This window comes from Salvia hispanica, chromosome 3 (genome assembly GCF_029641045.1).
Source record: "Salvia hispanica isolate PSC_SH4W2 chromosome 3, Shi_PSC_v1, whole genome shotgun sequence".
NCBI classification, from domain to species: Eukaryota; Viridiplantae; Streptophyta; class Magnoliopsida; order Lamiales; family Lamiaceae; genus Salvia; species Salvia hispanica.
The window spans coordinates 53,901,330-53,923,088 of NC_142694.1; the positions used below are offsets into that span (position 1 = coordinate 53,901,330).

At 36.9% G+C, this 21,759-nt stretch overlaps 4 protein-coding genes across 7 annotated transcripts; 2 read left to right on the forward strand and 2 right to left on the reverse strand.

Moving 5' to 3' along the window:
• Positions 1-461: 461 nt before the first annotated feature.
• Positions 462-4,941, reverse strand: HSFA1D (heat shock transcription factor A1D). 2 transcript variants are annotated; one of them, XM_048115002.2, is made up of 3 exons: positions 4,830-4,941; positions 4,308-4,594; positions 462-1,880 (listed from the first exon to the last, which is right to left on the reverse strand). In XM_048115002.2, coding segments are annotated over exons 1-3 (1,533 nt in total). In that variant the 5' UTR covers positions 4,831-4,941; the 3' UTR covers positions 462-635. The 2 variants fall into 2 exon arrangements, with proteins under 2 accessions (XP_047970959.1, XP_047970961.1); XM_048115004.2 differs by having other exon boundaries at positions 4,308-4,922.
• A 3,888-nt stretch (positions 4,942-8,829) lies between these two features.
• Positions 8,830-13,578, forward strand: TPS5 (trehalose phosphatase/synthase 5). Of its 3 annotated transcripts, none has more exons than XM_048115000.2 (4): positions 8,830-9,154; positions 9,671-11,729; positions 12,457-12,730; positions 13,026-13,578. In XM_048115000.2, exons 2-4 carry the CDS (start codon positions 9,733-9,735, stop codon positions 13,350-13,352), a joined length of 2,598 nt encoding a protein of 865 aa, XP_047970957.1. In that variant the 5' UTR covers positions 8,830-9,154; positions 9,671-9,732; the 3' UTR covers positions 13,353-13,578. The 3 variants fall into 3 exon arrangements, with proteins under 3 accessions (XP_047970957.1, XP_047970958.1, XP_088924524.1); XM_048115001.2 differs by lacking the exon at positions 8,830-9,154 and adding an exon at positions 9,276-9,296; XM_089068398.1 differs by lacking the exon at positions 8,830-9,154 and adding an exon at positions 9,380-9,517.
• A 621-nt stretch (positions 13,579-14,199) lies between these two features.
• Positions 14,200-17,382, forward strand: LOC125213212 (uncharacterized). Its single transcript, XM_089068399.1, has 6 exons — positions 14,200-15,038; positions 15,130-15,188; positions 15,582-15,651; positions 15,763-15,888; positions 15,973-16,101; positions 16,704-17,382. Exons 1-6 carry the CDS (start codon positions 14,289-14,291, stop codon positions 17,148-17,150), a joined length of 1,581 nt encoding a protein of 526 aa, XP_088924525.1. The 5' UTR covers positions 14,200-14,288; the 3' UTR covers positions 17,151-17,382.
• Positions 17,383-17,679: 297 nt separating this feature from the next.
• LOC125213213 (SNARE associated Golgi protein family) lies at positions 17,680-21,146 on the reverse strand. The gene is made up of 5 exons (XM_048113627.2): positions 20,990-21,146; positions 20,633-20,868; positions 18,748-19,018; positions 18,503-18,673; positions 17,680-18,103 (listed from the first exon to the last, which is right to left on the reverse strand). Exons 2-5 carry the CDS (start codon positions 20,842-20,844, stop codon positions 17,978-17,980), a joined length of 780 nt encoding a protein of 259 aa, XP_047969584.1. The 5' UTR covers positions 20,845-20,868; positions 20,990-21,146; the 3' UTR covers positions 17,680-17,977.
• Between the last annotated feature and the right edge of the window lie 613 nt (positions 21,147-21,759).

Genomic DNA, 21,759 nt, shown 5'->3' on the forward strand with positions numbered 1-21,759 from the left:
GTGCTTTGCAAAATTCTCAAACTATATCATTTCGTAGAAATTTTCTACATAGTGACAAGAGCTTGCAACTCTCACCACTCCACCAAGTTTCCATGTTAAAACTTCTAGACTATGACCCAATTCAAAAGTTTGATTGATGGCGAGGAAAACCCAATGAGAAGAAGAGAATAAAAGAAGAAAATTATCCAGCTGTTAAAATCGTATATAAGAATTGAGTGGAGAAAATCAAAGGAGAAGAAAATCGTCCACCTCTATGTAACAATGCACTGTTGCGCATGGGATGATCAATAATAGTTTCCCTAGCCTTACGAGACTCTTACCAAACAAGTGAGACTCAAAAATGGGACAAATATTTTTTTCAGACATGATTCAAGATATATATACAGGCAAAAGAGTCAAAAATTGAGAAAGCAAACTTCTCCCAATAGCGAAGTCAGAAGATAGTAAAGTGAGAGTGGTAGTAGTTATGAAGTTCACTTCAGATAAATTGTAAAAAGACAACGAGATGAAAAAATACAGTTTACAGAACCAAAAGGATATTAACTCTATAAAAGCCAAGTTAATAGGCGATGGCAATGACAATGACAACACTATTGGATTTATGTGAGACAGGAGACGTACATTAGTTAGAGAAATTATGCTTTCTTGGCATCTTGTGTGAGATTTTCCATCTTCTCTGTTAGTTGAGCCATGTGCTGAGATTTGTCCCACCCATTCTCTGGTGGCTTTGTTTCATTTCCTTCGAGAAGATCCTCTGTTAGGGTCGAGTGCATCTCCGTATCAACTGGAGGTGGGCTCTGGAGGAATTTTTCCCAGAAAGGTTCGATAACTGAAGAAAGTTCTGGTATCTCCCATTCTGATTCAGGTGAAAATCCACCTATCTCAAATGGGAGTCCACCACTCCCTGATAATGACGTGGGATCAGTGAAAATGCCACCCCCTGTTTCAGATCCCATTATATCGACATTGCTATCATCAACCATTTGAGAAAAGTCAGTTATTATATCATCTGCTGGTGGAAGGGTTGGAGGCACTACTTCGGTTCCAATCGCTGGACTTTGACATGCAAATTGAATATTTGCAGCTTCTGTACAAGCTCCAGCCATCTGAACCTCTGAAGTTGCTGCAGGTGAAGAACCCATAATAGAAGAGCCAGATGGAACAAATCCAGGCCCAGATGTCGGAGGTACTTCCTGAAGAGTCACTCCTGAAACATGATTGGAAGAACTGCCGCACTCCAATGCATCAGACGATGAAGAACCATTCCCAATCAAGAAACTATCAGGAGCATTTCCAAACTTCTCTAGCCTAGGAGAAGAATCCAGTTTCATAATCTGCCTAAGCATTGCTTTTGCAGCTTCATTATTCAAAGGTTGGTACTTAATAATCTGACCGTCAGAAGGGCTGACAGAATCATCAGTCACACCATCTTGTTTAAGTCTCCGCTTCTTGTTGCCTTCGCTTATTCGCCGGCTGCTATCCGTAGGTTGTTGCATAAATTGAGCAAGAAATCCAGGGCTGTTCATGGCCTTTGCAAGGAAGGACATCATCTGCTGTTGACGTTGTTCCATACCCTGAAGACGCTGAACCATCGCTTGTAACTGACCATCAGTAGTTTGTTGCTGCTGCCTCAGTCTGACAAGCTCCTGCATCAGCACGTTCTTGTCCCTTTTAAGTCTCTCAACTTCCTCCTCCAGCCCAAATTTCCCAACCTCAACACAAGCTCCAACGGTAGGAGTCTGACCATTCGGCTGCTGTTGTTGCTGAGGATGTCCATGAGCAGGTTTTCGACGAATGATACTCTTCAGCAGATGCTTTTGTCCTCTTAAGAAACCCTCGTTTGCAAACTCCCAGCGGTCTGGGTCAACCTTTCTAAAGCCCTGTGCCGGACAAAGCCCCACAAAGGAGATAAAATAGAAGTATAGAACACTCAATCATTGTGCTGCAATACATTGTACAACAGACAAGAGATACACAAAGAAAAGATTATGAGGAGTTCATCTCTGCATTCTCTTACAAAGCTAATAATGAACTAGGTATCTTATATGGAAGGATGAAAGTACCTGATGTGACCTTAAACAAATTACAACAGCAATATCTAAGATAATCGTCTTGAAATTTAGTTCTAGCTATATGTTTCCATATTAAGTGGCTACCAGATTTATATGGAACACCAAGATCTGGTGCCAGAAACAGAAATCTTTTGCCATATAACATAACTACAATATTTGACCACATAATCAGGGAAAACCAGCAACCAGCATTTAACACAAATAATAGCAAAAAAAAGCAAGTGTCACAAGTTGATGTCAGCTAATTGCTCTTCTTGAGTTGATTCATTTCATAAGAAAATGCCGTCAATCAATCTCTTTAACAAATAGATTAAATTACAAGTTACACCTATGGGAATGGAACGCCATACTCTGAAACATACGACTACAATGGAGCATGTGCCAATAATCAACATCTAAACAAAAGCGTAAAGGATGTGAGGCTCTAATCTTAAATAATAAAATGAAGGGTGCAGAACTCGATGACAAAGGATATCCTCCTATGCAATATATATAATAAGGTCATGATGACTGGTTGTTTGACATATATAAAGACCTTGTCTTTCCACAACATAATGTATTTTGTGCCCAGAGCAGATCCAATCCTTCTATGCTTGAGATTAACTTTACAAGTAGCTGTCCTAAGATTTGTTACAAATTACAATCTTGAAATGTTACTTTCTGTTTCAGTGGATTGCAAAGAATGTATTTGAAACACATACACACAGACACACACACACACACACACATATACATGAACAAGGGACTTGCAGTTGATTGTTAAATTGCATTTAAGAACATCAGATTTTAGGAGTAAAACATAGCCAATGCAGTATATGTTAACACATGTAACTGATCCCTGGATGTATTGCTTACAGTTCTGTATTGTAATCCAAATGCAAAGGGTGATCAGATTACTAGGTTTCAATAACAGATAGCAGGATTCACCTAGGTAAGCATGGAACCCACTTCACCCGCTGAAAGTAATGCAGTAAGTGAATTTAGAGTATCATGGTTAGTTTCAGTAATGACTTTATCGAGCTTTATTTTCTTAATTTATATAGGGATTTTAAGGGAAAATAAACCTTGGAAGCCAGTGCAGGACTTCCTTTCTTCAACAAAACTGGAAAAGGAAAGGCAAAAGCAGTTCAGTCCCATAGTAGGCAAATCATAATTTAAAAAATTTGTATCTGAAAAATTTTAGTACTATAATTTTTTAGTTTGTACTTCGATGGTGACAAGGACACAGCAAACAGACAGTTCTCCTATCCTCCAGAACTGCCTCTTCCTTATTAGTGAAGGTACTATAACTTAAAGGAAAGGTAGTAGATAAAAAGGTTCCCAAGCATAGATTTCACAAAATTTCAAGCATTGTACTGTAAAGGATAATTCTACGAGTTTAAAATGTTATATACAAAATGGCATCTCAGATTCGGAAAAGTTGAGAGACAGCTATTGAAATTCCATTCCAAAAAGAAGAAAAGGAAAGACAACACAAAAGGATCATGACATTCATATTCTCTAATACATTGCACAATATGTTGAAGTGGCTCAGCAGCAATATTACTAATCTGTTACTGCCCAAACATAAAAAGTAATTTTAAGACACTGAAGTTCATATCTTACTCACATTGTATAAAATCAGGGCTAGAAATCTGTAAATTTATCAAACTCAATGAGCATATTTTTCACTGTCAAACTATCGGGATGTCCAAATGGCTGCTAAAGCCTTCTCATCATAGATGCACAAGTATTCCAGATATTTCTCAAACAAAATTTTCTAAACCTTCTCATACAACCCTTTCTCAGCAAAATACTCAACCTCATACATGATTTCACGAACAAAGATTTGCACAAAGGGGAATTATAACTGAAACCAAAAATGCACTTAATCTCCGGAAATTTCCCGAACACCAAAAGTTCAATAACTCCTTCCTAAATCAGATCTATCCCTATATAGTCCATCCTGATTGGTCACATCCAACTTGAACACAGAGAAAACTGTCTCAGCACGACCTTCTTAGATTCTATTATGGTCCAGAATGAACTGAATTTAAAGTTAAAACAAGCATTATTCCAAAAAAAATAAACTGAAACAGGCACAACTCACAAATCGACACCCAACCAAAACTCAAAAGAAAATGACATTATCCTACAAACCAAATATAACACCAATTCAAAGAATCGACAGATAATCATATAATCCAAACAATCATCACAACATGGAAATGAGAAATATAGGAGTAAAGAACATACGTAAGTATTGAGCTGGCGCACAAAGCTGGAGAAGTTATTGTGCTTGAAGTACTTAGGCAACAAGTCTCTAGCGAACTCGGCCGAGTCCCAAACGATGAAGCTGTTATTGGTAGGGCTCCACGACACTACCTTGTCGGTGGCGGGGTCATCCACCATGTCATAAGTCTTCACCAGAAACGGTGGCGGCGCGTTGGGCGCCGGCATGGGAGCAGGCGGAGGAGCACTGTCTCCCCCGCCGGCGGTAGTACTAGAAGAAGTAGGCGCGGCATCCATATCATACAACAACACTACATGAAATTAGAGAAAACACAGTAGATCACTGAGTGATTCCATCGCAGAGTGCAGCAAAATAAAAAAAAAAAATCGGGGAAATGAAATCCAGTAGCGTTGAATTAGGGTTGTATTTGAGTTTGAAAAGAGGGGAAATCAAAACCCTAGTAATTGGGCGTAAAAATTGGGATATATTTGATGGTGAAAGTATAGAAAGAGGAAATAGCAGTATCGATTTTGTAAGAGTATTACTCCAAAAAAAGAGAGCTGGGAGGTTGTACGGTCACGGGGAAATGGAGTAGAACTTGGATTTTAAACACACGCATCACAGAGAGTGAGCGGCGCACTGTGTTTCGCGAAATTCACAATATAAATATATTAATATTATTTTCTAAAAGGGAGAAACCGTAATATATGGAGTATACTATAATCTTTCAATTTATTAGTATTTCTAAATTTACTAATTTTATTATATTCTTCACTGAAGGAAATTGCAATATCTTGAAAATAAAATATGGTGATAAAATTTGTTTTGGAGAGTTCAGAAAAATTAATTTTAACCACATCCTTTTATATTTACTACTACTACTACTATAATTTTTTTTTTTTTAAGCTGAAACTTCAGTCCGAATGCCAATTAATTTAGAATTTGAAAAAATTGTTGAAAGAGAAATTGAAAATAGATAAATAGCTATAGTATCACTACTAGTGATTAGAAATTGAAAATCACCTCCACAACCTAACATCAATAATCAGTAATCAGTATCTATCGCAATTTTGCTGGAAACGAACGACCATCGTTGGCCACGAAAGTTAGTCATGGTCGATGTTAGGAATTCTCAGAGTCAAAATTCTTGGCATGTTTAGCTCTAATTTGAAATGTTTTCAATATTAGTCATTAAATATGACGTGACTGATGAAAATTATACTCCATGATTTTGATTATGAATATTTTTAAAAAATCTTAAATTTGATGAAATTTAGGTAAAATTCATGTTGAGGTTTGCAGGAGTGTCTGCTTCTCACCAAGTTTGTTCAATTCTTCTTCTGCTTGATGAGAGCTTGTGAATGTGTTCATCATTCATGGCTGGAAAGTTGAGTAGTAATGATCATAATTCATACGTAGCCTTGGTGCTTTCAAGATATTCAGTAGTCCTTCTTGTGTTTATGATCTTTTAGGAGGAATCGATGAAAGGACATCAATTCCAATCTTGGATTTTCGAATTGCTAGAAATATTGAGAGAGATCAATATTCGGTTGCTCACAACTTGTCATTCAGTCCAAGGTTGCTCTATATCATGTTTACTACTTTACCTATATTATTTTTATATTTTATTTTTAATAAAAATTAATTTCATTGAGATTTTTGTATGTTTTATTTATTTTAAAGGTCCTAAATGAATTGTCATGTGTATAAATATCTTATTCTTATCGTGTATTTTGATGAATTTTCTGAATATAATTTTGTCGGTTAGTGTTAACTAAATTGTAATTCAGTTGTACTATTGCGGGCAACAAACACTAGTGCTACTTGAATATTAATATATTATTTATGTTATTATTAAAAAATAGTATATTAAATTGTATTCATTTTTAAATATTTAATTTTGGCCCCTTCATTTTTGGGTCTAGATCACTACTGATTTCTTCTTAGAGCCACCTTTCTTTTCAATGAAGTTGTCTAATATACTCCACTTGACAAGCAATATTTAGCTAAGAGATCTTCTAAACTATCCCACATTTCTTTAGTAGTTTTATAAATAGTATTAGTACTACATTATTTTCACTACATGGGATCGAGATATATGAACAAAAGAATGTAGTATGACAATATTCTTGTGTGGTTACATGCATGGGTTCGTATTAAACTTCTCTTCCACAAACATAGAATTTACGATTTGATCCATTAACTTGTGATTACAACTTGCTTACACATATAAGCAACCTAACATAGAGTTAACTTTATTGTGTTAATTATGACTCGATTTAATTAAACCGATTTTCTTCTTGCTTTAAGCAGCAATAACCATGCAACTTCTAGGCTTATTCTTCAACGCAAATTTTACAGGTTTTGGTTGATTTTTCAACTATCTATAATTGTTCTAATGAAAATTTGCCCAGAAGACTAAAGAGAATGTTTAACAGATTTCTCGAGATATACTAGAAATTATAATTATCCTCTTCGAAAATGGTTTTTAGCCTTTTAACTGTTGGCTTTTAGAGCTTGAGCGATGTAACTTTTAATGTCTAGCGTTTGGTAACTTCATATATTAAGAGTCATCGGGCATTTATAAACGAGATTCAAATAATGGCATTGGAAGAAGCCCTAATCAAATTCTTCCATTTTGCCGTTTCAAATATGACTATTTAAACTTCTGCAGATCTTCTATGACGAGTGTAAAACACTCCATAGTCCATAGCATATTGACCATGTGTTTCAAGGAAATACTACCATTTATTTCAAACTATCTTTTTCGGTACTTACATATATACAAATCTTTAGAAACTCTATTCTTCAACTTCACTCCTATGTGCAGTCGCTTAGTATTTTTTTTCATATATACTAAACAACAACGCTTGCACATGTAACAATCGAGTGAAACTATATCAACATGACATGTTAATCATCAGGAATTTTAGTGTCCAATCAGAATTTTATAGTTATTCAACAAATTTTTTTCTAATAGTCCAACAAAATATACATCATTTTATCTAAAAAGCTTCCAACCCTTGGGAACTAACTCCATGTAAGAAATGCACAATATCACTCTCTCTGAGTTTGACTAGATAGAAATAAAAGGCTCAATTATAGTCGTAGTAGTATTAGATGCGGCCGACATTACTAGCTTTGTTGTGCCTATAGTGGTACTACATGCTAACTTTTCCTTCGGCTAGATACATGTATAATACACCCATGCTTAGGATTCCAGATTGCCAAGAGAGATGAGAGAGACGTGAGATAACTTTTTATTTTCCATTAAAAGTTTTCATAATAAAATGATCGATGTTAGTATTTTAAGAACAATGTTAGTAGGCTCCTGAGTGAAGTTTAATTTTGAAGTATACTAAAATCATCATAAAATTACATGATAATCTAAGTTCTTGTAGTATATTTCACACCTTTCAAAGTTCGTATACGAAATGAAAGAAACAGTCAAATTGATGTATTTAAACGTCAATTATATCTTATCTAAATTCTAAAGTATTCCCAAATTCTCAATTGTGTAGTGGTATTATAGTCTAACTTTGATTAGATATTCATTGAAAAACCATTAATTCTTGTTGGGTTGGCAAAATCATTCCACTCACTATCTCATATGATCCCACGTTTATTTATTTATTAAAATCAAAATGAATTTCATAAAAAAAAGCTTGAATATTTGAATATGAATTAATTGTGCTCAAACATATCAATATTAAATTTATTTAGTTTATGAATTATGGTCAATTTAATTCGTATATATTATCAAAATTCAAGCCCAAATTTGTTTTTAAAAATTTCACGTGTAATGTCATATGGAACAATATCTTCAAGTCATAAAAAATTAATGATTTTGTCACTTAATATTTGACGGGGGTTAGGTAATAGTACAAAAAACTTGGGTATTTTTCTGATATATATTTATTTACACCATTTTAGAAGACAATTTAGGATACACTCGAATAGTTTGAGGTATTTTAAATATTTTTTCCTAAATTATAAACCTATCCTCAAGAGATAAAATAACTAAACACATTATAGCCAGGCACATCAAATGTTATAAAAATACATATCTCAATCTTTTGAAGAAAAGAATATGTATTTCTATATTAGTGTAACAGATAAAAGGGAATCGTGTACTAAACTGAATAATTAATTTAGCGTGGGAGATTAAATTGGGGCCTAACTAACTATTTACTAGATGTTGGTTCTTTTAACTACACCAGGGGAAAAAAGTGGAGATGATTATTGTTTAATTGATTTCGAATAACAGCTGCTTTAACACTCTTCATCTCCTCATTGGCTGATAGGCCCATCATTATTACTTCTTTGATGCAAACGCTTGATATTTTTTTTCAATTCCCAATTGATATAAATATTTGATATGACATATGAGCATAAAATATGAATAATATATATTTTTTATAGTATAAAGAAATATTAAGGAATTATTTGTAATAAAAGGAAAGGGCAGTGGTCCCATAGTTTGGTAGATTATAAATTGGGTTTGTTTTAGTTAAGAGTTAAGTGGCATTAATTAAACCATGGTTAAACACTATGTGACAAAAAACAATATTTGCAGCTCACTGTTTTTCCTTCTTGCTTTCATCACAGGCACATTTGCACCATTTCCAGACCTATTCTCCTCCTGCCTTTTTAGTGTGAGAGAGAGAATAGGGGAATCTTTACCGACACCATTACTTTGAGGGCCGTTTTGTGATTTTAGCTCACTAACGAAATTAGCATTTGCAGAAAAAGTAGATGACGAAAAATGTTTTCTTGATGGTATTGTAGTGAGTGGTAGAAGATGGGAATCTGATCTGAGCTGCTTTCAGTGGGAATCTTGGATGATTTTTTAAGGCCACTTTCTTGCGAGGTAATCGCTCACTGTTCAACTTTCTCATTGGCTATTATTATCTTCCAACACTTCACTTTTCTTGTGTGAGTTGCTTTTGAGTTGTTTTTTTTACTTTTTATTTTTATTCAATTTGTTTCCCACTTTCTGCAATGCTACTGTGGTAATTTTTCTCTGTAAATTGATAGTTTTTCTAGTGTAGAAACTGTCTTTGATGGTGGAAGATGGATTGAATAAGCTTGTCAGAGACATACCTGATTTATTTTATGAGCTTGACCACATTTATAAGGGTTGTTGTGTGGTGTGGTCATTCTTTAAGTACTAATAGTATTCACTAGTAACTTTGATGATCATGAGATTTTCCTTTATCATTTCCATTCTTAGGTAATTTATGTATGATAGATAATAACTGTTTGCTTGTAAGGTGAAAAGGGCTTATTTGTGGAGTTTTTGTTGGTTACAGATATGAGTATCAGTTTTTTAAGTTTATATGTTCATTTAATCAATCTATAGCATGATTTTCTGCTTGATTTGCAGAGCTTGATTTCTTCATCAGTTACAAAGAGTTCTGTGTTTGCCGAGATACAATTCTTTAAATAATGGTTTCGAGGTCTTATTCCAACTTATTGGATCTTACTTCTGGTGGATCATCACCTACCTTTAGCCGTGGGTTCAAGAAGCTATCTCGTGTTGCAACTGTAGCTGGGGTGTTATCTGAGCTAGACGATGAAAGTAGAAGTAATGGTGGGTCTGATGCTCCCTCCTCTATTGCACAAGAGCGTATGATTATTGTTGGGAATCAGCTCCCACTTCGTGCTCAAAGGAACGAGTCAGATGGTAAGAAAGGGTGGAGCTTCAGTTGGGATGAGGATTCTCTTCTCTTACAACTGAAAGATGGACTTGGTGAAGATGTGGAGGTAATATATGTTGGTTCTCTTAAAGAGGAAATCGGATTAAGTGAACAAGATGATGTAGCCCAAACGTTGCTCGAGAACTTCAACTGTGTCCCTGCTTTCATTCAGCCAGAGCTCTTCAGTAAATTCTACCATGGCTTTTGTAAACAGTACTTGTGGCCTTTGTTTCACTATATGCTTCCTCTATCTCCGGATCTTGGTGGCAGGTTTGATCGTACACTGTGGCAAGCTTATCTCTCTGTAAACAAAATATTTGCTGATAAAGTGATGGAAGTGATCACTCCCGATGATGACTTTGTGTGGGTTCATGATTACCATTTGATGGTGTTACCAACATTTTTGAGAAAGAGATTTAACAGGGTGAAACTTGGGTTTTTCCTGCATAGTCCATTTCCATCATCAGAGATATATCGAACTCTACCTGTAAGGACTGAACTCCTACGGGCACTCTTGAACTCGGACCTTATTGGCTTCCATACGTTTGATTATGCAAGACATTTTCTGTCTTGTTGTAGCAGAATGCTGGGGGTTTCGTATCAATCTAAGCGTGGTTATATAGGGCTTGAGTACTACGGTCGTACTGTCAGCATTAAAATCCTTCCAGTTGGTATTCACATGGGCCAGCTTTGCTCCGTGCTGGATCTTCCAGAAACAGAGCTTAAGGTGGCACAGTTACGGGATAAGTTTCAGGGTCAGACTGTCTTGCTTGGGGTGGATGACATGGATATTTTCAAAGGCATAAGCTTAAAGCTTCTAGCCTTTGAGCAGTTGCTTACTCACCATTCTGATAAACGAGGTAAAGTTGTTATGGTTCAGATAGCTAATCCTGCTAGAGGCCGGGGGAAAGATGTTCAGGAGGTTCGCTCAGAAACTAACACCATTGTTGCAAGAATCAACCGCACCTTTGGAAAACCAGGATATGAGCCAGTAGTCTTGGTTGATACCTATCTTCACTTCTATGAGCGTATTGCATACTATATAATTGCTGAGTGTTGTCTAGTCACTGCTGTAAGAGACGGGATGAATTTGATACCTTATGAGTACATTGTGTGCAGGCAAGGAACGGATAAGTTGGACAAAACATTGAACTTGAATCCGTCATCACCAAAGAAGAGTATGTTAGTGGTTTCTGAATTCATTGGGTGCTCACCATCTCTTAGTGGTGCAATTAGGGTTAACCCTTGGAACATTGATTCTGTTGAGGAAGCTATGGATTCAGCTCTCATTGTTCCGGAGCCAGAGAAGCAAATGCGGCATGATAAGCACTACAAGTATGTAAGTACCCATGATGTTGCCTATTGGGCTCACAGCTTTTTTCAAGATCTCGAAAGAGCATGTAGGGATCACATAAGGAGAAGATGCTGGGGTATTGGTTTTGGGTTAGGATTTCGTGTTATTGCCTTGGATCCGAGTTTCAGGAAGCTGTCAGTCGAGCACCTTGTGTCTGCATACAAAAGGACTAAGAACCGCGCTATTCTTTTGGACTATGATGGCACAATGACATCACAGGGTACTCCTGACGCAGCTCCAGATGCTGAGGCTATTGAAATTCTGAATAAACTCTGCAGAGATGCCAAGAACACAGTCTTTGTGGTAAGTGGGAAAAATAAAGAGATCTTAACACGATGGTTTACTTCCTGTGAAAACCTAGGAATTGGAGCAGAGCATGGGTATTTTGTGAGGTAAGGCACTCTTGCATTTGATTAATGAATTAGTCCATTCTCTTGTAGCAAAAAGTGCTTATATATGCTTCTTCAAATCACCCAAGGCTATCGGATATATAATTACTTACTTTTGCATTGCAAGCATGCCTTTAGTCGTAAGTACATCAACCACGTCAAGTTAGGATAAGTGCAACCTATTAGAGTCAATCAGACATCAGCCTGTTTCCAAGGTTGCAGTTTGCTTCAGTTTTCATTATGCTTCTGTGAAATCTATGCTGATTATCATACGTTCCTAATCAATATCAGCAATTTATTATGGTGTGGATCTCGAAGAACCAAATTTTACTGATGATGGTGAAGTGATGCTATGGTATACTAAAGAAAAGAAGGCATATGTTTAGATGTGTCACAGAAGATAACTTAATTGTTCCAGAAACTGTATTTGGCATTTGGTAATACATTTAGTGTATTGCAGTCACATGGCACGTATTGCAGTCACATGCTACGTGCCATACACGAGCTTCTAGCCTCTCAGCCACTTTTTCAGGGTTTATTTTGTTTAGCTTTGTATTATATAGTTAACCAGGCATTCGACTTTTTCCCCTAAACTTTACCCGCCGGACAGGACTTAAACAAGAAACCTTCACTCGGTTTCTGCATCCATGCTGAGTTTAAAATAAGGTCTTTGTTTAAATTATCTTTATCCCTTATTGACAATTATATTACTATAACATTTTGTTTGCAGGGCACAAAACCAGCCGAACTGGGAAACTTGTTTTCCTGCACAAGATTTTTACTGGAAGCAGATTGCCGAACCTGTAATGCAGCTATACACAGAAACAACAGATGGTTCTTTCATAGAAGCAAAAGAGAGTGCACTCGTCTGGAATTACCAGCTTGCAGATCCAGATTTTGGCTCATGTCAGGCTAAGGAACTTCATGATCACCTCGAGAGTGTTCTGGCAAACGAACCTGTTTCTGTCAAGAGTGGCCAGCACATTGTTGAAGTAAAGCCCCAGGTTAGCCTACAAGACTGTATCTAGTTTTCTGCTATTCTTTAAATGCTCATTGTCTCATCTAGGAGACATGAACATTATTGAAATGAAATATGTTAAGTGGTACAGATTTAAAGAAGCTAAATATTGTGAAAATGCTGTTAAAGTTAGTGTTGTCAAAATTGGATGCTTTCTAGCATTCTTGAATTCTCAAAATTTCCACCACATCTACTTGTGCGACTGAAAAATGGCGCAGATAGGCAGACTCCTGACTGATATCTTGTTTAACACATTCCTGAACGTGTTTTGTGTCCACTAGGGGGTCAACAAAGGCGTTGTAGCTGAGAGGATTCTAGCAATGACACGCAAAAAGGAAGTGCTTCCCGATTTTGTGCTGTGCATAGGTGATGACCGGTCTGATGAGGACATGTTTGAGGTGATCATGAGTGCCAAGGACGATGGTTCCCTCTCTCCGGTGGCTGAAGTGTTTGCATGCACAGTTGGGCAGAAGCCGAGCAAGGCCAAGTACTACTTAGAGGATACCACGGAGATCTTGAGAATGTTCGAGAACCTTGCAGATGCATCTGAGCAGACCTCTAAAACTGTTTCCTTTTCTCCACAACAGCTAGTCATCAATCAAGTATGAAGTAGAACAGCATTTATTTGCTTGTGTTGGCTTACTGCAAAAAGTTCCATATGATGGATGTTTCTCATAACTAGCTTTAATAGTTTTATGTAAATTACTTTCGATTCCTCCGGATTATAGAATTAGAGTTGTAGTCAAGTAACGTATTGAAGCATGATATGGATACTATTCCACCTCATCTAATTTTATTCATGAATCTAGAATACTTTATTTGAATTTTTCTTTATATTTGTTTTCACAGATGATTAGGATTTGATTTAAGTTACTTCTCTAGCATCTCTCTCCTGTCTTCACAACTCACGCCTTCTTCCCCCTTGGAATACGAGTTCTTGTTTTGCATGTTCTATTACGTATTAGTCTCTAATAAATATGTATATCAATTGGTATTCTCATCGAGAACGCATGGTTTGATCGCCTCTCTCGCCCAACCCGTCGAGTTGCAAGCTGCAATCAACAGTTACCACAGGCAAGTTTATGCTTATAAATTGGAGCAAATTAATATTGATTAAACAAACTAGGATATAAAAGACTTAGAGTTCGTTCTATTTGAAATATTTTCATGATTGAATATGTGTCAATGTGTCATGTTTGGTTTATGATATTATATCTCACAATTTATATCTAAATGAATAATTATATAATAGTAATAAATTATAATTACTATTTTAAACTAAAATAATTGCACAATTTAAAATTCGAGTATAACAACTGAACCGCACTTTAGTGGACCAATTTGGACCTCAATTTTGTGTTAAATTTTTGGTTTATGCTTAAAAAATGTGTAGTTGTATAAAAATGATTTACATCATGTGTAAAGTGTAAGCGAGTTGAATATTTAAAGTAAGAACAATGGAAACCTAGCTAGAGTAACATATTTCAATCGCAGTCCTAAATATCTTTTCAATCTACACCTCGAATTGACGCTTCCTACTTGCCATGACAAAGAAACAGAAGAATCCTCTGAAAAATGGGGATGCAAACAACGTTTCCGAATCTAACGATGCTTCTAATTCGTCCACAGTTTTCAAGACTTTGTTCGGCGAAGTTCCAGCTGCAAATTCTCTCTTCTCCGATGACAATCCGTTCCACCGGAAATTTCTGAAAACGCCGCTGCCAATTGAAGATTCGAGACTAGGGTTTGCAGGGAAAGAAAAGATAGACGCCGAATACGAGGCCAATTTCGCGGAGGCGAAGAAGCAAAAGAAAAGGAAGAAAGCAAAAGCTGAGGGTGAAAGTTCCGGTTTTGATGGTGAAGTGGTTGGGGAGAAGAGCAATAAGGGTAAGAGAGAGAAACTGAAGGAGGGCGGTGATAATGGTGAGAAAAACAATTTAGGCTCTGAATCAGAAGAAACTGCGAGGAAAGATTGTGAGGGAAATGGTGAGAAAAGTGAAAAGAAGAAAAGGAAGAAGGTTAAGAGAGATAAAGTTGAGGCGGAGTACGAGGCGAAGCGATACGGTGTAAGTGGTGAGGTTGATGAAAGTGATGTGGTGGGAGAGAAGAAGAAAATGGAAAATCCGGAGGATATGGTGGTGGCAAAGGAAGGTTTTGATGATGAAGGTAAGCTGTTGAGGACTATATTCGTTGGGAACTTGCCGCTAAAGTTGAAGAAGAAGGAGATAGCCAAGGAGTTTAGCCAGTTTGGTGAAGTGGAGTCTGTGAGGATTCGATCTGTTCCCATTGTTGATGTGAGTCTGATCTGCTGCCTTGGCGTTCTTGTGCTCTGTTTATGGGATTGTTTTGTGTGTAAGAGTGATGGTGGTCTTCTTTTGTTTGCAGGGAAAAATGCCGAGGAAGGGTGCTGTAATTTTGAAGAAAATCAATGAGAATGGAAACAGGTTCGCTTCTAAATTGAACATGTCCGTTCATTTATTGGATTTCATTGGTTGTATGTTTAAAGGAGACATTGTGGTAGTAGTTTCATGGTATGAAATAAGACTTAGCTCGAATATTTTCAATGTGGATTCTGATAGCATTAGTTCTTGCTTCGGCCTTTTGTGTCTACCAAATCCGTCTCACGTATATTTGTTATCTTAGTTGACATTGTAGAAACAAGATGCCAGACTCTGTATGACTTCACCTGTTTAAATTGGTGTATCGTTAATTCTTTACGTCCATCAGTCCAGCTGAAATTGGTGTTTTTGGAATGCGACTTTAATCCTCACTGTTACGTTGTAGTTCAAGTGCTGATTTGAACAAACAAACATAAATTGGCTACAACTTTTTTGCAGTGTCAATGCTTACGTTGTTTTTAAAACTGAGGAGTCTGCTCAATCATCATTGGCCCATAATATGGCTGTGGTATGTTCATTTTCCCACCATTTACATTCTTTCTACTTGATTTTAAGACAGAAGTACATACTCAATTTATACAACATAGTGGGCATCTGTAGTTAATTTGCATTTGTTCAGGTTGGTGGAAATCATATCCGCATTGATAAGGCATGCCCACCACGCAAGACATTGAAGGGTGATAATCCTCTATTGTACGAAAACAAAAGGACAGTCTTCTTGGGAAATCTTCCTTTTGATGTCAAGGCAAGATGTTCATATTTAATATAGAATGCCGACCACACGATATACTATCGTTGTAACATTGTTATGCATTTCTGCCTTTTCCAGGATGAGGAGATCTATCAGTTATTCTCTAATATAAAAAATCTTGAAACAAGTGTTGAAGCTGTACGGGTTATCAGGGATCCTGGATCGAGCTTGGGGAAAGGCATTGCATATGTGTTATTTAAAACTGTGGTAAGAGCAGTATGTTTAACCAATGATGCATTTTCCGTCGATAACTTAATCTTAGTACTAATTTATAGTATTTCTTTCTTATAAATGCATTTGTTTAACCAGTTATATGTCTAGCTTTTCTCAATTTATGAATTTTCTTTTATTAATAGAATGAATTTCTGTCATTTATTGATGTCATGGATATGTCTTGAGCAATCTAATCATTTTAGAATTCATGCTTAGATGTGAAACCAGGGATATTCCTTTTAATTTGTTGTTAAAATGTATTTCCATATTATGTTCTTTTTCATGTGTTATCATGGTAGAGTGACTAGGGGTGAAAGTTCTTGAAACTATGCTTATTAAGCTTGATGGATCTCTTGTGCTTTTGCAACTTTTTCCAGTCATTTGCCCTGCCAAGGTTTCCACTGGATGTCTATGAACTTCTATGATATCTGTGTTAGTCTAATCTGAGTGAGTTTATTTTAGCATATGACACTCTTTCCAACTTTGCCTGCTCACAGAATCATCTTTTGCCATTCCGTTCTAAGACCATCCATGTTTTGGCTCTCAACTCTTTTACTCCATGTTATGCGCCTGATCATTAACTTGGTTCTATGAAGGATGCTGCCAATATGGCCCTCAAGAGACGTAACATGTGGATTCGGAATCGTGAACTTAGGCTCAGTCATGTTAAACCAGCCGACTCTTCTTCGAAGAGGATGAACACTTCTGAACCACAGAGCGATAGTGCTAAGAAGTTCAGAACTCCAGATGGTGGTTATAAGGCACCAGCAAAGGCAAACGTCTCTTACCAGGGCTTGCACGCAAGCAAATCCGGCGGACAGAAGAAGGTCCGTACAAAGGTAAATACCATTTCTGCCAAATCAAAGCCTCAACCTGCTAGAGAGAAGAGTTCTGGGACGAAGAAACGGCCAGCAGTGGCTGCAAGGAAGGAAAAGGCCCTGCGGGCTGCTAATGCTTCAAACGTAGCTGGAACGAAGCGGAAGGCAGGTAATCCAGGCGCCCGTAGTGGTGGACAAAAGAAGAAAGCAAGAGCATCCAGGTAAAAGAATAATATAGGAGATGTTCTTATGCAACCACAGAATTAGGAGAATCTGTTGATCTGATTTCAACACAAGGCATGCTATGCCCTTTTTTATTCTCCTTTTTTCTTAGTATTTGATGAGCTTGTCTTTATGACTATCCCTCTCAATTTGAAGGTTTCTTCGAGGTGACTTTTTGCTAACTTTGTACGCCGATGCTATTAACCATGTTTTAATCTTTTTCCTGTTGATGTTATTATGATCTGTCGCTACAGCAAAAACTTATTATAATAACATGCAAAAATACTTAAACTGTTAAATGAATTGAGTGGGTAAAGAGCTAAAATCGATGTGGAAATAGTTGAGCAAATTAATACATTGAGATTTATTTCTAGCATAGTCGAGAGACTTTTTAACATCAATTAAAACTCATTTCCGCATGAAAGTGTTTTGAGTGTAATACCTTATTAAAGAACCAATTTGTTTTTTCTCTTCACTTCACCGTTGAAGAAAGAAAACCTCTATTTTTAACTATCTAAGTACAATACTTCACTAACGAGAAAGTAGATTAAAGATTGATAGTAATCTGTAATCTGCAGATTAATAATATCATAAATGGGTAAATAATAGTACAACAATAATGAAGGATCTATATGGCATCTCAAGACATGACCCAGAGACCTTGTTAAGAATTTACAATTCACTCCCACTGGAGTGAGCTTGAAGAGCTTAGGCATCGGATCAGTTGATATGCAAACTGTCTCTGTGATGGAGCCAAAGGCGATCGGGATCAGAGACGGTGCCATAGGTTTATATATTACATCAGAGCCATGGATAGTAGCACTGCATTATCATTTGCTTTTGTTGCCTAGGAATGTGGGTGTAACAGAAACGATGCCTATCAGAAACAGAGTGGCCAAAGACTGGAAGTCATACAGGTCACCCATTGACTGTAAGTCGCCAAGAGCTATTCCAGCCTGCAACAAACCGTACATTAGAAAACTCGCTCTCCAGGTTCATCTCTTCAGTAAATGTATCGACACTTGCTACTGTGAATATATGCTAAATACTACCATTACAATCAAGCTGCAAGACATTTTGTTGTACTAGTGATTAATTGGTAAATTCGCCTATTAGTTATGAGCCTACGGCACACAAGTATTTTTTTTTTTGCAGTTTGGTAAAGTAATGCTCTAGGATAACACCTTTTCATTGACATATCCCTAGAAATTAATCAGAACACTCCAACCTATTCATTTGCCCCCATTCTCTAAGCATAGAAAATTCTCAGGCCAGACTTGTTATTCAAATATTCCATGACTAGCATATAAAATAGACAAAAAGTATTTAAATAAGTATAACATAGGAGGAGATACCCTGACAGTCACGAAAGCAGCAGGAATGATCCCAATGAAGGTCGCCAGGAAGAATATATGGTAAGGAACATCTACAATTGGTGAAGCAACATTTATGAATGTATTTGGCAGTGTTGGAGTCACCCTTAGGAACAACATGTAGTTTAGCAGCCCTTCACGTCTTTTAGCCACCTAGAAAAGTATGAGAGATAATAGCATGAGAAGGTGAAGTGATAGTAAATGAACTTGTATCGGGTGATGATCACCTGGGCCTGAAAGAAAGTCAATTTGTCAGGCCACAGAGAGAAGACGAGTGGTCGGCCAATTAATTTGGATAAGAAGAAGCAGGAAGATGCTCCCGCAGTAGCAGTGAACACAACAAGAGCTACACCTTTGAACACCCCGAAAAGCGCTCCAGCAAGTAATGACATGAATACAGTTCCTGGTATCATAAAAGTCTGCATAAAAACGTAGACCAGACAATATCCCACAAGAACCTGTACAGTGTAGTCACTTGTATAGCTCTCCAGGTTATCCCTGCAAATGGGAAGAAAAATTATAATCTGAATCAGTGTGTATATCTTTAAACAGTAATTTGGGAACTAAGCACAAAAACAGTGCAAACAACAAGTGAAACCCACAGAAAAATAAAATTGAGAAGAAAATTGAGAAACGACGGGAGCAGATCAAAGTACTATAGAAAGCAGAAGCCCGACAGCCCAGACCACAAGGAACAACATCTAGAATGGATACAGTGCAGCAGGAGACTAAAAACAAGATATGGGAGTGAAAAAATATTAAGTCCTAGTGATGGTAATCAGATTCAGCCCACTGGCAACATTGTAGCATCATTTGCATATGTCTACGAGAGTTGTATTAATTCAGGGTTCTTATCTTGTCAGGGAGTGGTCACAAGTTGTTACATGAGTCTAATCCCAGTAGCAAAAACATTTGAACAATACCACCTATCCTTGAAAGTCTCAGAACAGTGTTTGGTGAATTTCATTTACATGCATAGTTTAATAGTACATTCCAAATAAAATTAATTATAAGTTCAGCTTCAGCTTTAGGAAAGTAGATTGTTTTGAAAGAGAGAACTCTACTTCCAAGGTTTTAGTTGAGCTATGGAGTGCGGAGAAATTTTATAGCAGTCTTTTTTCACTACAAGACCACATTCCAAGGTTTTGACCTTACAAATATCACAAAAACGTTAAATTTATCCCACCAACCCACAGCCAAACACATAAGGAATAGGTCTTACATGTGGAGATGAAACTTATGTATGCAAAAAAATTGAAAAAGCATGACAATGTTACTGTACACAAAGGAATTAAAGAGTCGAACATCTTATTGCTATATTTTATGTGCTCAAACGAAAATTTTCATCCAATGAAATGATCAAGTAGTCATTAATTCAATTTTCAACTAAACCTCAACAGAACTGCACACTTTTGCAGCTCAAACAAATTTAAGATTTCCCAAGGATTCATTATTTCCAAGTTTACAGCTAACAGCCCAGTGTCTACAATCACTGAAATTGAAAAATAGAGGATTACATGTGGCTCGTATAACAATCAGTTGATAGGGCACAAAGCTGAACTAGTAGGCATATAGGAGTATAAAACATTTAATGCTAATGAGAACATGTTAGACTGCTGGACCATCTGGTAAAGCTTTTTCCATGCATATACTTGGACCAACTATATATTTATCAAGGTACCAGTAGCTGAAGCATTTAATTGCTGAAACCAGTAATCAGGCCTGTAGAGAAATCGGAAAGCCATGATGAAGGAACTATGTCTTCCACAACCTATCAATTTTCCATTTTTAGCTCGATCTCAGAACTTAGAATAGACTTATTTATGGCATTAGACGCAGAAGGCCTTTCTCCTCTCAAGAAGTAAAATGACCAATCCAAAATCGAATTTTCAGGTTTAGTCACTAAGCTGCTTATTAGATGTGGAAACAGAGCATCTCAAAACCTAATGAAATCCGATCTCTTGATTTCTTATAATTGCCTCTCTTTCTCTCTGCAATTTATTGGAAGAACCTAACAGTTGAAGCTATGTTCTCCGAATAATGAAAGCACAATCAATCCAACCATAAAATCATCCGAAACCGAAATAAAAAACAGCCGAAAGTAAAAAGTACCTGAGAATTTGGAGATCTTCCAGAGAGCGTGGAAGCTTGAGGAAGCTGTAATCAGAGACAGGCATGGTGAGATACAACCCTACCAGCCCAACGAGGAAGCTCAAAACGACGCCGCTGGCCGTCGCCATCTCCCACGCCGTCAAAGGAAACCTCCCCGACCCCGATTCCGCCGTGCTCTTCACTCCGCCTTTCACCACACACTTGGCGTCCATCTTCTCAGCCAAAAATGTTCCAATCTGTCAACGACAGCAAATAATGAGCTTCAATTTGTTCTTATCCCGATTTTACCGGATTATTTATAACTTTCTGATAATGATTTCCGCAAACATACGGTATAGTATTATATAAATAACGTACAGTGTTAATTATGTGAATAGCTTAAGGTGTCGGCGATTTCACGGCGGAGAAGGAGGGGCTGGGAGGATTTCCACTCTTCTTTCTTCTTCGCTTCAGGGCTACTCCTCTCTCTCTCTCTCTCTCCTCTCTCGATTTCTATTTGGATAAATTTTGAGCAAAAGAGACAAATTCAAGGATTGTTATATGGAGATGTGACTCTACGAATATTCTTTCATTCTATGAAAAGATACACCAAAATTGCATTTTCACCCTTCAACTTATGCAAAACTAGGGGTGGGAATTCGGTCGGTTCGGTTCCGACCGAATCGATTAATCGGTTAACCGACTCCCATTTTTTCCGAAATTCAGAATCGAAACCGAACCCTTTGTCGATTTCTCAAGGAACCGATCGATTCAGTCTTCGATTCCAACTAAGGAACCGAACTCAAGTGCAATATAATACATTAAGTAACAAGTCGTGAAATCAAAATAACAAAAACCATGATTCCATTCCATCATAAAAAACCAAAATTCCAACAAAGTTTACAAAACTAAGTCCAAAACAATATAAACCAACATCATTCATCAAACTAATTTTTACTTTTCTAAAACAATAATAATAAAACTAAAATAAATATATAAAAATTAAATATTTAAAAAATGACGGTTATTCAGTTTTAACCTTTCAGTTCTCGGTTAGAACCAGAACCGAGATTAGCTTAAACTTAATAACCGGAACCGAACCTTAACCTTAAGGTTCGGTTCTCGATTAACCAAGAATCGAGAACCAT

Excerpts from the sequence above, each read along its gene's own strand:
- HSFA1D (XM_048115002.2), bottom strand. Across the intron at positions 1,881-4,307 it reads TGCGCCAGCTCAATACTTAC|GGCTTTAGAAAGGTTGACCC; the intron begins GTATGTTCTTTA and ends TGTCCGGCACAG.
- TPS5 (XM_048115000.2), top strand. The coding sequence starts at position 9,733 with ATGGTTTCGAGGTCTTATTCCAACTTATTGGATCTTACTTCTGGTGGA. Across the intron at positions 11,730-12,456 it reads GAGCATGGGTATTTTGTGAG|GGCACAAAACCAGCCGAACT; the intron begins GTAAGGCACTCT and ends TTTTGTTTGCAG. Across the intron at positions 12,731-13,025 it reads TTGTTGAAGTAAAGCCCCAG|GGGGTCAACAAAGGCGTTGT; the intron begins GTTAGCCTACAA and ends TGTGTCCACTAG.
- LOC125213212 (XM_089068399.1), top strand. The coding sequence starts at position 14,289 with ATGACAAAGAAACAGAAGAATCCTCTGAAAAATGGGGATGCAAACAAC. Across the intron at positions 15,889-15,972 it reads ATCTTCCTTTTGATGTCAAG|GATGAGGAGATCTATCAGTT; the intron begins GCAAGATGTTCA and ends TGCCTTTTCCAG. Across the intron at positions 16,102-16,703 it reads ATGTGTTATTTAAAACTGTG|GATGCTGCCAATATGGCCCT; the intron begins GTAAGAGCAGTA and ends GGTTCTATGAAG.
- LOC125213213 (XM_048113627.2), bottom strand. The coding sequence starts at position 20,844 with ATGGACGCCAAGTGTGTGGTGAAAGGCGGAGTGAAGAGCACGGCGGAA. Across the intron at positions 19,019-20,632 it reads GAAGATCTCCAAATTCTCAG|GGATAACCTGGAGAGCTATA; the intron begins GTACTTTTTACT and ends TCCCATTTGCAG. Across the intron at positions 18,674-18,747 it reads TGACTTTCTTTCAGGCCCAG|GTGGCTAAAAGACGTGAAGG; the intron begins GTGATCATCACC and ends ATACTTTTCTAG.